This window comes from Lycium barbarum, chromosome 12 (assembly GCF_019175385.1).
Source record: "Lycium barbarum isolate Lr01 chromosome 12, ASM1917538v2, whole genome shotgun sequence".
NCBI classification, from domain to species: domain Eukaryota; kingdom Viridiplantae; phylum Streptophyta; class Magnoliopsida; order Solanales; family Solanaceae; genus Lycium; species Lycium barbarum.
In genome coordinates this window covers 75544737-75558028 of record NC_083348.1, presented here as the reverse complement: position 1 = coordinate 75558028, position 13292 = coordinate 75544737, and the positions used below count along the sequence as shown (strand labels likewise).

The following is a 13292-nucleotide window of genomic DNA, read 5'->3' as shown; positions in this document are numbered from 1 at the left end:
GTTTTATGCTACCCATCCTCTCATGAAATACTCCATACTTCTCGTGGAGCTACTTTTATTTCCACCCTTCTGTTCCCATCTTAGATATTTCGCTCTAATTATCAATTTTTTTACCTTGTATGTTTTATGTCTAATTTGAATTTTTTGTGTTTGTCAATATAATTAGCTTATTTGAAGAAGATAAATGATACTAGGATACATGAAAGAAAGTAAATTTAATCAAAATGATGGGCAAAATGATTATTTGTGCACTAAACTTAGTTTTGTTTCACAAATTCTCAAAAAAGAGGAAAAGCTTACATAATATTATAGAGCCATATAACATCAGATTAACAATAAAAACTCAATGAAAAAAAAAGTACTGAAATGAGTATTGTGCGTTCTGGAAAATTTACCTTTAGATTTGCCAATAATCAAGATTACTCACTGCACTAAGTAAAAAAAGGGAAAAAGGTCAGATTTACCTCCAAATTTTCAAAAATTAACTACATTTTACTTCCCTTATACTTATACCACTACAGTTAGCCTAGTCAGCAGAGCGATCTTAATACTCTCTCCAATCCAAATTAATTGAGATTTTAAACTTGGGCATATAGATCAAGGAATTCACTACTTCTTAATTTTTAATAGAAATTTTGACTAAGATAATCTTAATTATAATATTCTTATCTTTTTATGTTGACATAATTATTATGGGAACATGCGAATGTATTAACAGCAAATTTGGAAAAAAGAATTAAATACTTTCTTAATTTCGTAAAATATCAATTATTTTAAAAACTAAAACCTCACTTATTTTGGATCAGAGGGAGTATGAATTTTGAGAGACACTTGCCTTTTTATAATTCTCCATATTTCTTTTCTATAAAAACAAAACTAAAAAACAAATAATCGCGCTTCTATTGAACACCTCCCCTCGCAAGCAAGTCCCAAAAAAAACAAAAACACACACACACACACACACATATATAGAAAGGCTAGTTTAAAGGCTGTGTCCACTGAAAATCAACTGGTTTGAGTATCAGCAAAAATGAGGATGGAAAGCAGTGAAGAAGAAGATGATTTCCCATGTATTGAAAGTGTTACTCCTCAGTCCAAGATCGACTCCCTTTACCAGTCCAACACTGAAAAAGTAGTCTCTTTTTACTTTCTATTCACGCCCCATTTTGTTTCTTTGCTGAGAATATAGGTGTGATGACAAATTTAACTGCTCTTACTGTTGTTGGGTTTTTCTTTTTCTTGGATTTTGATCAATTGTTGGTTTCAAGTTTGTAACTTTTCATCTGGGTGTTCTTTATTTTTTGGAGTTCTAGTTCAATTTGGTTTGCTGGGTTTTTGCTTCAAGTGCTGAGTGTAAAATTTTGGTCTTAGATGAAATGTGCAAGTGTGTTTATATTTTCCTTGAAGTTGATCTATTTTCTGAGCTAAATTTGTGAGTTTTTCTAGGTGTTATTTATTTTTTGATGTTCTCATTTACTTTGGTTGCTTGGGGTGTCCCTTTTATAGTTCTCAAAGAAAAAAAAAACCTAGTTTTACAATTAATAAATTTTTCAACATCTCTATATTAATTTGCTGATGTACTAATGTGCTAGTAGGGCCTTCTTTAGTTTTATTAAATTGTTGATTCAGTATATTTCTTGAAATCATCTTTCAAGTGGTTAGTTCTTAGTGTAATCTCTCTAGCTGTAGTTTGACATGATTCCTGTCAATATGTGTACATTTATGAGGACCTTATCCAAAAATGAGTACATTTACGAGGACTTCGATGATATTAGAGTTTGGAAAACTGTCTGTTCTTGGTTTTGACCAGAATAGTTCCAAACTTTAGTTGAGTGTTAAAATGAGCAAATATAGTGGCTCATACCAGAATGCTTGCAACCATCATTACGGTAAAGGTTAAGATAGGGGAAATAGTGGACGATCAGTGAGTAGAAGTGAGGAATTATGATCCAATAAGAAGGGTTGGAAAAAGAAGGCAGGGGAATTTAAAAAATCTGCTTTGTCAACAAGTGCAAGACTGAAATCAGTGCTTTCCCCAAATAAAAGATTCAAGAAGAGAGCTAATAGATGCCCCTATTTGTCCATAAGGGGATGACCTAGAGGTTGAGTCATGAGAGTAACAACCTAGAAATCCCATGTTCGAATCCCACTACAATACTTGGTGTACACCTATATGATCCATCCTTGGTGGGCAGAATTGTCTTGACAGCCTGTCCTTGTGGGCTGGACAGGCTGCCGATGCATTAGTCGATTTATGCTCAAACTGACGATAACACAATCCATTATCCAAAAAGTATATATTATTGGACATACAGAATAATTACTTATTGTATAGTAGGTAGACTAAGGTTCCTGTATTAGAGCTTTTCTTGTATATATCTTCAACCAATGCAATAAGAGTTCTCTATTTATCTTTGACAGTATATTCTGACATTTATATTCAAGACTAGTATCTTACTTCCCTTAACTTCTTTTTTTCTTCTTATTTTTTTGTTGAACTATATCTGTTGGCTGCAATAAGAGAACTTGATTTCCTTTTGGACCTGTTCCCCTTGTGGAGAGAACTTGTCAACAAGCTTGTAATAGTAAAGCACATCTGTTCTGTTGATACAGGAGTTATGTATACCATGAATATGTAGGAATTTTTTAAAAGTACAAACATCTTTAAGTGCTTTTTACGTGCCAAACTTCTACCTCTTTCTTCCCAGAAAATGCATTCTCCATTTCCTTGAGTAGAAATGTATTGAAGGTAGTGCTGCTCTGCATCTTGATTTTCCCCCTTTTTTTTTCCATAAATATTTTAATAGCTCCCACGGGGAATGATTATCATTATTGTTGGGTTTTGCTGAGGATATTATTTTGGAGGCTACAATGAGGTCTTGTCTTTGGACCATGGTTTTGAGATTTAAGTTTCTCTAGTTGGGATATGATGGTTAAAACCGTGTTCGAAAAGTTGGGATATGATGGTGTAATGCTTTCTTTCACGTGTGAAATCAAAGAAGTCTATCTTTTCCGCTATTTCTGGAGTGCTTGCTGATTTTATCTTTCTTATGAGTTTCCCAATTTAATTTTCTGGGTTGTGCAGGGAATCAGGAAAATCTGTTTTGAGCTTTTGGATTTGAAGGATGCGGTGGAGAACCTGTGTGGTAATACTCGAACAAAGTGCTTGGCCTTCTTGAGGTATTGGTTGATGAAGCTCTTTCACTAGGCCAAAAGAAAAGTGAAAGATATTCTGTTCAGTCCCACATTTTCATAAACCGTTTTCCTGTCTTTCCTATGGAAGCTGCGCTTACCAGTCTGTTAAAAACATAAACTTCCAAGGGCACAATAGCAAAAGTGTCTTAAAACTTTGCATTAAATGAGTAAATGTGTATTATCGTATGACAAATACAGGTACTACCACCTCAAAGAGATGTGACATAATATGTGCATCACATTGCTCTTCTTATTTTCCTAATTATTATATGGGAGCTTTTATATTGGAGAAGGCTGCAAGACATAGTTTCTTATCGACAAAACACGAGATGAAAAAACACATTGAAGGAGAAAGTTACTGACTGTTCACATTGCTCTTCATATTTTCCTAATTATTATATGGGAGCTTTTATATTGGAGAAGGCTACCAGACATAGTTTCTTATTGACAAAACACGAGTTGAAAAAACACATTGAAAGAGAAAGTTACTGACTGTTCAACTTACTATCTCTAGATGAAAATGTAGACGGTGTTAACAATCTCCACAGATTTAGCTAGACTGAATACTTGCAACTAGTCTTTCTGGACAGTGCATGTCCAGCTGTTCTTTTTTTTGCTTCACTGGCATTTTGTGCATAGGGCTGCTTTATGCATTATGTGTTTTTGTCTACCTATCACCTTCTATTTAATCTCCCGATCTTTGTCCTTTTTTTGCATTGATGCACCCATGTGAAATGGGTGCGATTTGGATATGGGTCCTTTGTGCAGATTCTTTGAAGTACACTGGATAATTGGCCAAAACATACCCGTATCGGATACTTATATACTCTTTCATCAGATACGTAACCTTAAATGGTCCGTGTAATGGTACATGACCCCTCTACATGCAGAGGTCAGCTTCTAATCTATTCTTGTCATTGTAGATTGTCTGAGGAAGTTGTGGAAACAGAACACGAGCTCAATGAGCTTAGAAAGCATATATCCGCCCAGGGGATTCTTGTTCAAGATCTCATGAATGGTGTATGCAGAGAATTGGATGAATGGAGCCGAGCTAGTGGTGATATCCAAGAAGCTAATGAAAGTTCCCGAAGCTCTGATTATGATGATACTTTCATAAACGACATGGAAGATGAAAACATGTTATTCTTGGAAAATATTGATGTTCTTCTGGCTGAGCACAAGATTGATGAAGTAATAGATGCAATAGATGCTAAAGAAAGAAGTCATCCTGAGCTGAAAAGTTCAGGAGACACTTCATCTACTGAACCATCATCTTTTAAATCTGCTTTGTCTAAAAGAAAAAAGATGCTTGAGAATCAGCTGGTTGAGATCACTGAACGACCCTCAATTGGCATTGTCGAACTTAAGAAGGCCTTGTCTGATTTGCTCAAGCTCGGGAAAGGTTCTTTGGCACATCAGCTACTTGTTAAGTCGTACGGATCTCGTCTCCAGAAAAGTATTGAGGCTTTCCTTCCCCTTTGTCCTTGTTACCCCGAGACTTATTCGGCCACAGTATCTAACCTTGTATTCTCTACCATTTCTTTGACTACTAAGGAATCCAGTGCGATGTTTGGTGACAATCCTGTTTATAGCAACAGAATTATTCAGTGGGCAGAAAGGGAAATTGAATACTTTGTGCGGTTGGTTAAAGAACATGCACCGCCTTCTGATGGAGCTCCTGCTTTACATGCAGCGAGTGTTTGTGCTCAGGCCAGTCTTAACCACTGTAACGCCTTGGAGAAACAGGGCCTTAAACTGTCAAAATTACTCTTGGTGCTTTTGCACCCATATATAGAAGAAGTCCTTGAGTTGAACTTTATACGAGCCAGGAAAGCGGTTCTTGATGCTTCAAGTGATGAAGGGAAACCATTGTCACCTCGCTTTGCATCTCCTTTATCTACATTTGCAACTACATCTGATACTCTGCTTATTGAAAGTGGAATGAGATTCATATATGTAGTCAAAGTAAGGTCTTAATCCTTATTATTAATGTTTGATCATCTGATTGCTTATGTGTTAATGCTGTATCTCTCGATGCACCTAGCTTCACAAAATTGCACTGTGCAGATTTAGATTTGCACTCCTGCCTCCCTCCCATTGTTTTTGTTATTCTCCTCGATAAGGACCTCCCTCCCTTGCTTTTTTTATTCCCCTCTATAAGGACCTCCCTCCCCTTGCTTTTTTTATTCCCCTCTATAAGGACCTCCCTCCCCTTGTTATTGGTGTGCAACTATTATTGCAAGAACTCTAAGTAATTTGTAACCTATAATGTTGTTTTTGATAGACCTCTGTTGACCCCCCCCCCCAACCCCCCCCCCCCCCCCCCTCTAAACACAACTGACTGGTAGATTGAATCCAGATACTTCATTCTCTTCTCTAATTTTCTCTTTCTTGCTCTCTATCCATACTCTTTCTCTTATATTCAACTACTTGATTCATTAAGCCGAAATAGAAAGAACCTTGGGCACTAAAGTGTGTCTCCTTGGTCAAGGAAAACAAACATTTCTTGAGCTGAAAATAGTCTCAAAAAATGGAAGTACACTGTGTCACAGAACATTTCCGCTTTTCCGATGAAGAAGGGGCAAAAAGCTGTGTCCTGTATGTAACATACTTATAGCTGCATATTCAAGACATGGTGGAATAACTACCATTTACAATTGTGCATTCATTATATATGAATATGATGTGTGTGTATATGTATGTGCAAATATATATATATATATATCACTTGTATATTGCATAAATGCACGTGATTTCTCTCTCTTTCTGCTGGTTTCTGCTAGCTGCAAATTTTACGACGACCTTCACTGTGGTGCCACTTAAATAGATGTCTCAAGTATTTGTCATTGCTCTATTAGGAACACAGATAGATGTTTGAGATTGCTTTGAACTGCACCATGTGGAACAACAAGACAAGAGAACAATAGCAGTGCATTAGATATCTGTTACTTTTAATGATGGCTTGATAATAGTTTATTCCAACTTTGACCTTCTCTGCAGGAAATAGTGGAGAAGCTCACCCAGTTAGTCATTCTACATTTTGGAGCTAATATATTGACCAGAATTTCACGACTTTTTGACAAGTATGTGGATTCACTGATTAAAGCTCTACCTGGTCTTTCTGAGGATGATAATCTCACAGAGCTGAAAGAACCTGTTCCTTTTAGAGCTGAAACAGACTCTGAGCAGCTTGCACTATTGGGAACTGCATTTACCATTGCTGAGGAACTATTGCCTATGGTTGTATCTAGAATTTGGAATGTTCTTAATGAAAGCAAGGAAGTGGGGTCTGAAAATATTATGACTGCCACAAACAATACCGTAGAACTCAAGGACTGGAGGCGTCAACTTCAGCATTCACTGGACAAACTTAGAGATAATTTCTGTCGACAATATGTTGTTAATTTCATATACTCAAGAGATGGTGATGCACGATTAGATGCACAGATTTATTTGAGTGGTGTCGGGGAAGATTCAATTTGGGACACTGATCCGCTACCATCATTGCCATTTCAGGTACTGACATTGATTTTTGTCCTAGTTTCCAAATTGATCCTTATTTTTGTCGTAGTTTTCAAATTCATCCTTATTCATTGATGCTATGAACCCACACCCTAGTTAATTCTTTTACCAATCTTTAGTTATTCTTTTACCAATCTTTAGTTTGTTCTCTTCTTTTTCCTTTTCGCTACAATGGTCCAAGGTTAATTAAGTTTTCCTTTTTGTGAATTGGGAGAACCAGATGTGTAATTTCCCTATATCCAAGTGGATTAGTGCTGCTTCTATTGAGTTTCTGGTTCATCATTGGCGTTGCTTTGCTGTTAGTACGTAACTCCTCTGTCAAAACCTTCAATTCCAGTTTTTCTGCTTGTCATCTATCACTGCTTTATTGCAGCAACCTTAAGGAGAATCTAAATCTTTTTTTATAAGACAATCATTCATCATATTATTCCACAGATGCTTGTTTGTCTTTATTATAAAGTTCAAGCAGCGGATGTTCCCTGGGATTTGATATTTTGGACCATTGGGCACTGAAAACACAGATTTATGTTGTCTCTCTAGCTTGTTATTTACAACTGTTTGCCAATTCTTATCAACCTATCCAAGTGCTAATATTCTGTGATCTTTTTCTTAAGTGCTTTCAATAGTTTTTGCTAAATGAGAACCTCATAAAATGCTTATATTAGAAATCCTGTTATGTGACTTAAAGGTGACAACTGTTAAAATCTGTAGGCATTATTTGGTAAGCTGCAGCAATTAGCAACTGTGGCAGGAGATGTTCTTCTAGGAAGAGAGAAGATACAGAAGGTTTTGCTTGCCAGGCTGACAGAGACTGTGGTAATGTGGTTGTCTGATGAACAAGAATTTTGGAGTGTTCTAGAGGATGAGTCAGCTCCTCTGCAGGCGCTGGGTCTGCAGCAGGTATTTTGTGATATATACTACCCTGTTGTTAGCTGTACTACCTGAATATATTTTAAGAGTATTGGCGCAATTTCTTTTTACTTTTCGCACCTGACATCAAACCTCCTACCCGGATTTTCATTCAATTTGGAATAGTGTGTAGGAGCTGTTATAGCTTTGTTTAATTTGTACTCAGTATGAAGAGTAGCACAACGGAATAAATTGTATGGCTCTATCGCAGATTCAAGTCCTCAATTGTTTAGAAAATCCTGGATGGACATTTTTCAAGGATATGTAGTTGGGTATAGGATGTCATACTTTTTTCTATAAGTAACTCTCTGGGTGTCTAGGTGTTTAAAAATGAGGGTATCTTGTCCATGCACTTATTACTTCCTTATCTTTAGAAATGCTGCCTTTTTTAAGCAAATATTTTGATTTTCTGACAGAACGTTCCTTTTATCTTGATATCAACTTTTTGTTTGACAGTTAATTCTTGACATGCACTTCACTGTTGAAATCGCGAGATTTGCGGGCTATCCATCAAGGCATGTGCATCAAATATCATCAGATATAATTGCACGTGCAGTCAGGACGTTTTCTGCCAGGGGCATAGATCCACAAAGGTATACCTTTTTCAGTTAGCTTACTTCTTTTCTCCTTTAATGTATGGTCATCAAAGAAAATATCTTTCTTATCAGTGCGCTACCTGAGGACGAATGGTTCACCGAAACTGCAAAAGGAGCCATAAACAAGCTTCTCCTAGGTGGTTCTGGATCAGATGCATCTGAGATTGATGACGATCACATCATTATGCATGATGGGGGAATGTCGGACTCTGATGGATCGCCTTCTCCCCTCTCTAGTGCAGATAGTTCTGAGTCATTTGCTTCAGCACAAATGGGTGATTTGGATAGCCCTGTGTATTTATCTGATCCTGAGAGTTGAAACAATGCTGTCTATTGTCTAATTACTTCCAGTGACTTGCATTTAGATGTACCAAAGAAATAGAGTGACTTGCATTTAGAAGTTGTATCTGTTGCAAGTGATGTGTTAGGTTAGGATGGTAGGAGAGACGCAGTACTTGTTATTTCCCCTGTTCTGTTTTATCCAAATAGTAGTAACATTATCAATTAATCAGTAGGCATTAAAGGGTTATCTGCTGCAAGATTCTGTTATGAAGAATTAGGTAGTTCATTTTACATTTTTCTTTCCCTTTTCCCCTTTGATTTTTGAAGTAAACAAGGATCATTGTCCAATTTGTTAGTTCATCAACTAAGCCTCCGAGCCTCAAGCCACCAATACCCTTGGTACAAGTGTTCTAGAGCCTTGTGCACTTCAAGCAACGTACTAATAAGATGTGTGTTGTAATTAGAAAAAGTCCACTTCTCTCACTCGCCTATCTTATCTCTTATCTTTGTCTCCAAACTGTGGGGTTAGCCTAGTTAAACATTATGCACCTTCTAACACTTGCCTTCCGGTAAAAATTTATTCGTACCTCATGTTTATACTAATGCAACGACTACATCTTTACATATACTATTATCATTAAACAGTTGTTAACTAATGCATATATCCACCTAAATATATCATTTAATGAAGGTAAATTACAACTAGATTAGTGTAAATACCGGGTAGGAGTAAATTTTCACCCTTCCATAGTCACATATTTACCTGTTTGACCAGGCTTTCAAAATCTGTTTATTTTGATAAGCGTTTCTCGAAAAAGTAATTTTGGTGAATAATAGTTTGTATTTGATTAATCACTTTGAAAAACATATTAAGCACTCATTTGTGCTTGACCAAAATTCCAAAAGTGCTTTTGAAAAAAGGCTATTTTTTCAACTTCTGGAAAACAGGTTCTGCTATATTAAAAACATTCATTTCCCCCCTAAATAAGTTTATCTTTGTTTTCTTGAAAAAAATTAAGCACTTTTAACTTTCTAGTAATTTGACCAAACAAGCTACTCCCTCCGGATAAAAAAGAGTATCTACTTAGCCATCTGTACACCCCTTAAGAAAATACTAACTCCTAAAAAAAAATTGACTAAATTGCTCCTAATTAAATAGGTATTGAAATTTAATCACAAAACACTTAATAGGGGCAAATCTAAAAAAATAAGATTAATTTTTTTTTTTTAATTTGATAAGTGGATACTCTAACAGCCTCTCTAATTGCCATTGTAAGGATAAGGGGGGTACGTTGTTGTGTTTGGATTACATTCCAAGCTTTTCTGTTTCTTATTTTAAGTGTGGTCTATAATATATATATACTCCCTCTGATTCAATTTGTTTGAACCTATTTCCTTTTTAATTCATGCCAAAATAAATGACCTATTTCCTAATTTGAAAACAAATTCACTTTATGAATGATCTAAAGCCACACAAATTTTTAAATCTTATTTTGAATCATAAGTTTTAAAAATATTCCCTCTTTCTTAAATATCGTGTCCAGTTAATTATAAATAGTACATAAAACTCATGAAGCAGCGCGGGAAAATAGAAAGTTAACCTTAAATTAGGGCTTGTTTTGATCGTCGTTACGAAATCAATTGTTCAATGGAGAGAAGCAACAATGGAATATCAGGCACAATTAATCTAAACGACAATCTGGTAGTGGATCTCACGGGAAAAGTGCACCAGCTGCCGTGCTGTATCAAGTTCAATGGTCCATCTCATGTTTCTCACTACTTCAAACCTAAATCCACTGGTATAATAACTCTTCTATTTATCCAAACATAATTTCATACCCCTTTATGTACTTAAATCTTTTATTTGGTTTGTCCCAAAAGTAATACTCCATCTCTTTCTATATGGAATAAGTTGACAATTCAAACATCCTGCATTGACAAGTTTATAACCATAAAATTAAAAGATATTTTAGTATATAATACGCATCTTTACTTTAGGATCACAAGATTAAAAACTTTATCTTTATTTCTTAAATCACGTGCATAGTCAAACTAAAATACTTTAATTGAGATGGAGGGAGTATTAAAATTAGGGAAAATTACTACCAAAACCATTCGACCATCTAGTTTACAAAATATGTACACAGTGTATAGGTACTGTATAGTTTATACTGCATATACATATAATATATATAACTATACAGCCGAAGTACAAAGTGTATACTTCGGCCAGGTTTGGTAAACTAGATGGCCGAAGGGTACGAATCTGTAAGTTTCCTTAAAATTAAGTTATCCAAAGAACATTCTCTTTTCGTTTTTTTGGTTAATTGGTGTTTGAATTTGGGAATGAAATGAAGGTGTGATTGTTGATGGGTTAAGTGTGGAGGAAGCTTATTTTAGAGGAAGGAAGCTTCAGGGAACTACTGTTGCTATTCCTCATGGATATTCTGGTAATTTCTCTTCTTTTTATTCTTCAAAAAATAACAATGCTATTAGGACTGGCTTGCCTTTTAAAATTAAAAATTGGGCCAAGAATATGGTTAGAAAAGGCAGAATACATAGATAGACATTTATACTTGGCCTGAACACTCTAACTTACAAAATGATCATCTAGACACCTCAACTCGTCTCCAATGTGTCAATTGAACACTCCAACTTTACAAAATGATCATCTAGACACCTTCAAAATTTATGTGCCACATCAGTGTCGGGTGTCCATGAGATACAATGGGGACGAGTTTAGATGTCTAGATGTGCATTCTCATAGTTGGAGTGCTTAGTTGCTAGTTGAGGCCAAGTTAAGGTGTCTATCTATGTATTATACCCTTAGAAAATAAGGTAAGGGGAGCTGAACTCATATTGGGATCCCATAATCTTAGTGTTGGATCTAAGTCGCAATACTTACTTCTTGGATAATAACCATCCATTACTACTTTGTTGAATTGGCGGCAGTACAAATTTGCTTTAAACACTCTGGTATTGGGGAAACACTTATATGTTGATATTATTGCCCATCCAGCATACTTGTTTAGGAGGCATAGTTACTGGATGGTTCTGAACCAATTGGTGTGAACTTTATGAGAATCACATGCCACAAGCTAGCTGTTGAGATGGCAGGGCCTAATGCCATGTAATCACAGTGAAATCCTGTACAATGGCATGCTATTGAATTCTCATACCTGCAACTAGGATCATAATAGCTTGAATTTCTTTTCCTTTTTTGGCGTAGTGGGGGTTGAGGGAGGGGCGAGGGGGAGAGGAATAACTAGACTGGTGAACTATCTGCTTGTTTCATCTTTTGAGAGTTGATCCTAGCTAGTTTACATGGGTTGTCGTTTGCCTTCCAACTTTTGATGATTTAACAAAAATTTTGGTTAAGCTTCTGGCTTCATTAGACACTTATGTCAATCTTAGAACAATTGTCTGGAAGGAAAATGTCCAGGCGAACTTAAGATATATGCTTTTTGAATGATAGTCTGTTGTCTTTCAGCTCCATTCAAATGATGTACTCTCTCCATCCACCACCAACCCCCCCCCTCCTTTTTTTTTTTTTAACACAGTAATCCCTCTCCATCCCAGTTTTGATACTTCAATTCTGTGAAATGTACTTCTGAATATGTATCATTACTTGTGTTGCTGTTTTCAGTGGTATCATTTTTACCTTATTTGTTTCCTGAACTTCGTAGAGTAAAACTACCAACATCACTCATCTGCCATCTAAAGTCTTACAAATATTATAGTTTGTATTTATACTAGGACCTTAATTTTCTTAACTTTGTGTTATTTGAAACCTCTCGACTTGCTTCTTCAGGGTTTGTCTTGGGAAAGAAAATGCCTGATGAGAAAAGAAAAAGGTCTGAGGAAGATTCAAGTTGCTGGGAGATGAAGGCAAAGCTCCAAAACATAACATTGTGGAACCATGATTCTCTTCCCTCAGAAAATGATGCTTCCTTGCGTGCCTTCCACCTATTTTCTGTTGCAACAGCAGTATGTTTCTTCTCACTACTAATTACCAGGAGATTACCTTTCCTGCTTTATCTGTTTGATTATCTGTAAAGTTTGCTAAGCAAGGGGTCATATCAAAGTTGCTCCATAGACAACAGCAGTTTCTACTGAATATGGTACCTGCTTTGATACCTAAAATGTTCTTCGGATTGGGGCTTTGAGAAACATGCATCACCGAGTTAGCTAGTTTAGCTGTCTTTCCTCTGATAAATGCTTATGAACACTAATGTTGGAAAATGAGTATATAGACGAAATCCATGTAGGAGCTGCAATTGAAATGGTCTGGATGCATTTGTATGGTCTCTTTATCATTGTTGCTTACTTTCGCTGCTTTGGGTACTTAGTGATGTTGTCTTTGTTAAAGTTGCTTTTCATCAATGCAGCTGCACCAACCAGTCAGCGTTGAAGACCTGGAAGCTGCATCAATCGATCAAGAATTAGAGCTATGAATTGAACAATATTCTGAGATAACCTCCACAAGGAGCAGTACATTTCGAGTTCGCTTATGCTGTTTGCCAGTTTATGGAATGCATTCTTCATTATATATCTATACAATCAGGATTTATCTTGCGTCTAATATGTACACGCGAGAACATATTAACACATGTATTTCTTATATCTCAAAAAATTTCCTTCGTTTCTGTAAGATTGTGCGCATTCTCGAGGTATAGTCCTAGATTGGCATAATACATAAACAGACCCTTAAACTTGGCCTCAGCTGGCAAGTATGCCCTCCAACTTTGGGCGTGCGCAAGTAGACACCTCAACTTGTATAAAATTGAA

At 36.1% G+C, this 13292-nt stretch overlaps 2 protein-coding genes across 3 annotated transcripts; both read left to right on the top strand.

The window, feature by feature from the left end:
• Positions 1-890: 890 nt before the first annotated feature.
• Positions 891-8751, top strand: LOC132621393 (exocyst complex component EXO84C). The gene is made up of 7 exons (XM_060335644.1): positions 891-1132; positions 3086-3180; positions 4119-5160; positions 6196-6711; positions 7429-7617; positions 8083-8219; positions 8295-8751. The coding sequence occupies exons 1-7, from the start codon at positions 1031-1033 to the stop codon at positions 8539-8541; spliced, it is 2328 nt and encodes a 775-aa protein (XP_060191627.1). The 5' UTR covers positions 891-1030; the 3' UTR covers positions 8542-8751.
• Positions 8752-10067: 1316 nt separating this feature from the next.
• On the top strand, positions 10068-13155 carry LOC132623907 (uncharacterized). Of its 2 annotated transcripts, XM_060338716.1 has the most exons (4): positions 10074-10303; positions 10862-10954; positions 12316-12491; positions 12893-13155. In XM_060338716.1, exons 1-4 carry the CDS (start codon positions 10153-10155, stop codon positions 12956-12958), a joined length of 486 nt encoding a protein of 161 aa, XP_060194699.1. In that variant the 5' UTR covers positions 10074-10152; the 3' UTR covers positions 12959-13155. The 2 variants fall into 2 exon arrangements, with proteins under 2 accessions (XP_060194700.1, XP_060194699.1); XM_060338717.1 differs by lacking the exon at positions 10862-10954 and having other exon boundaries at positions 10068-10303.
• Positions 13156-13292: the final 137 nt, after the last annotated feature.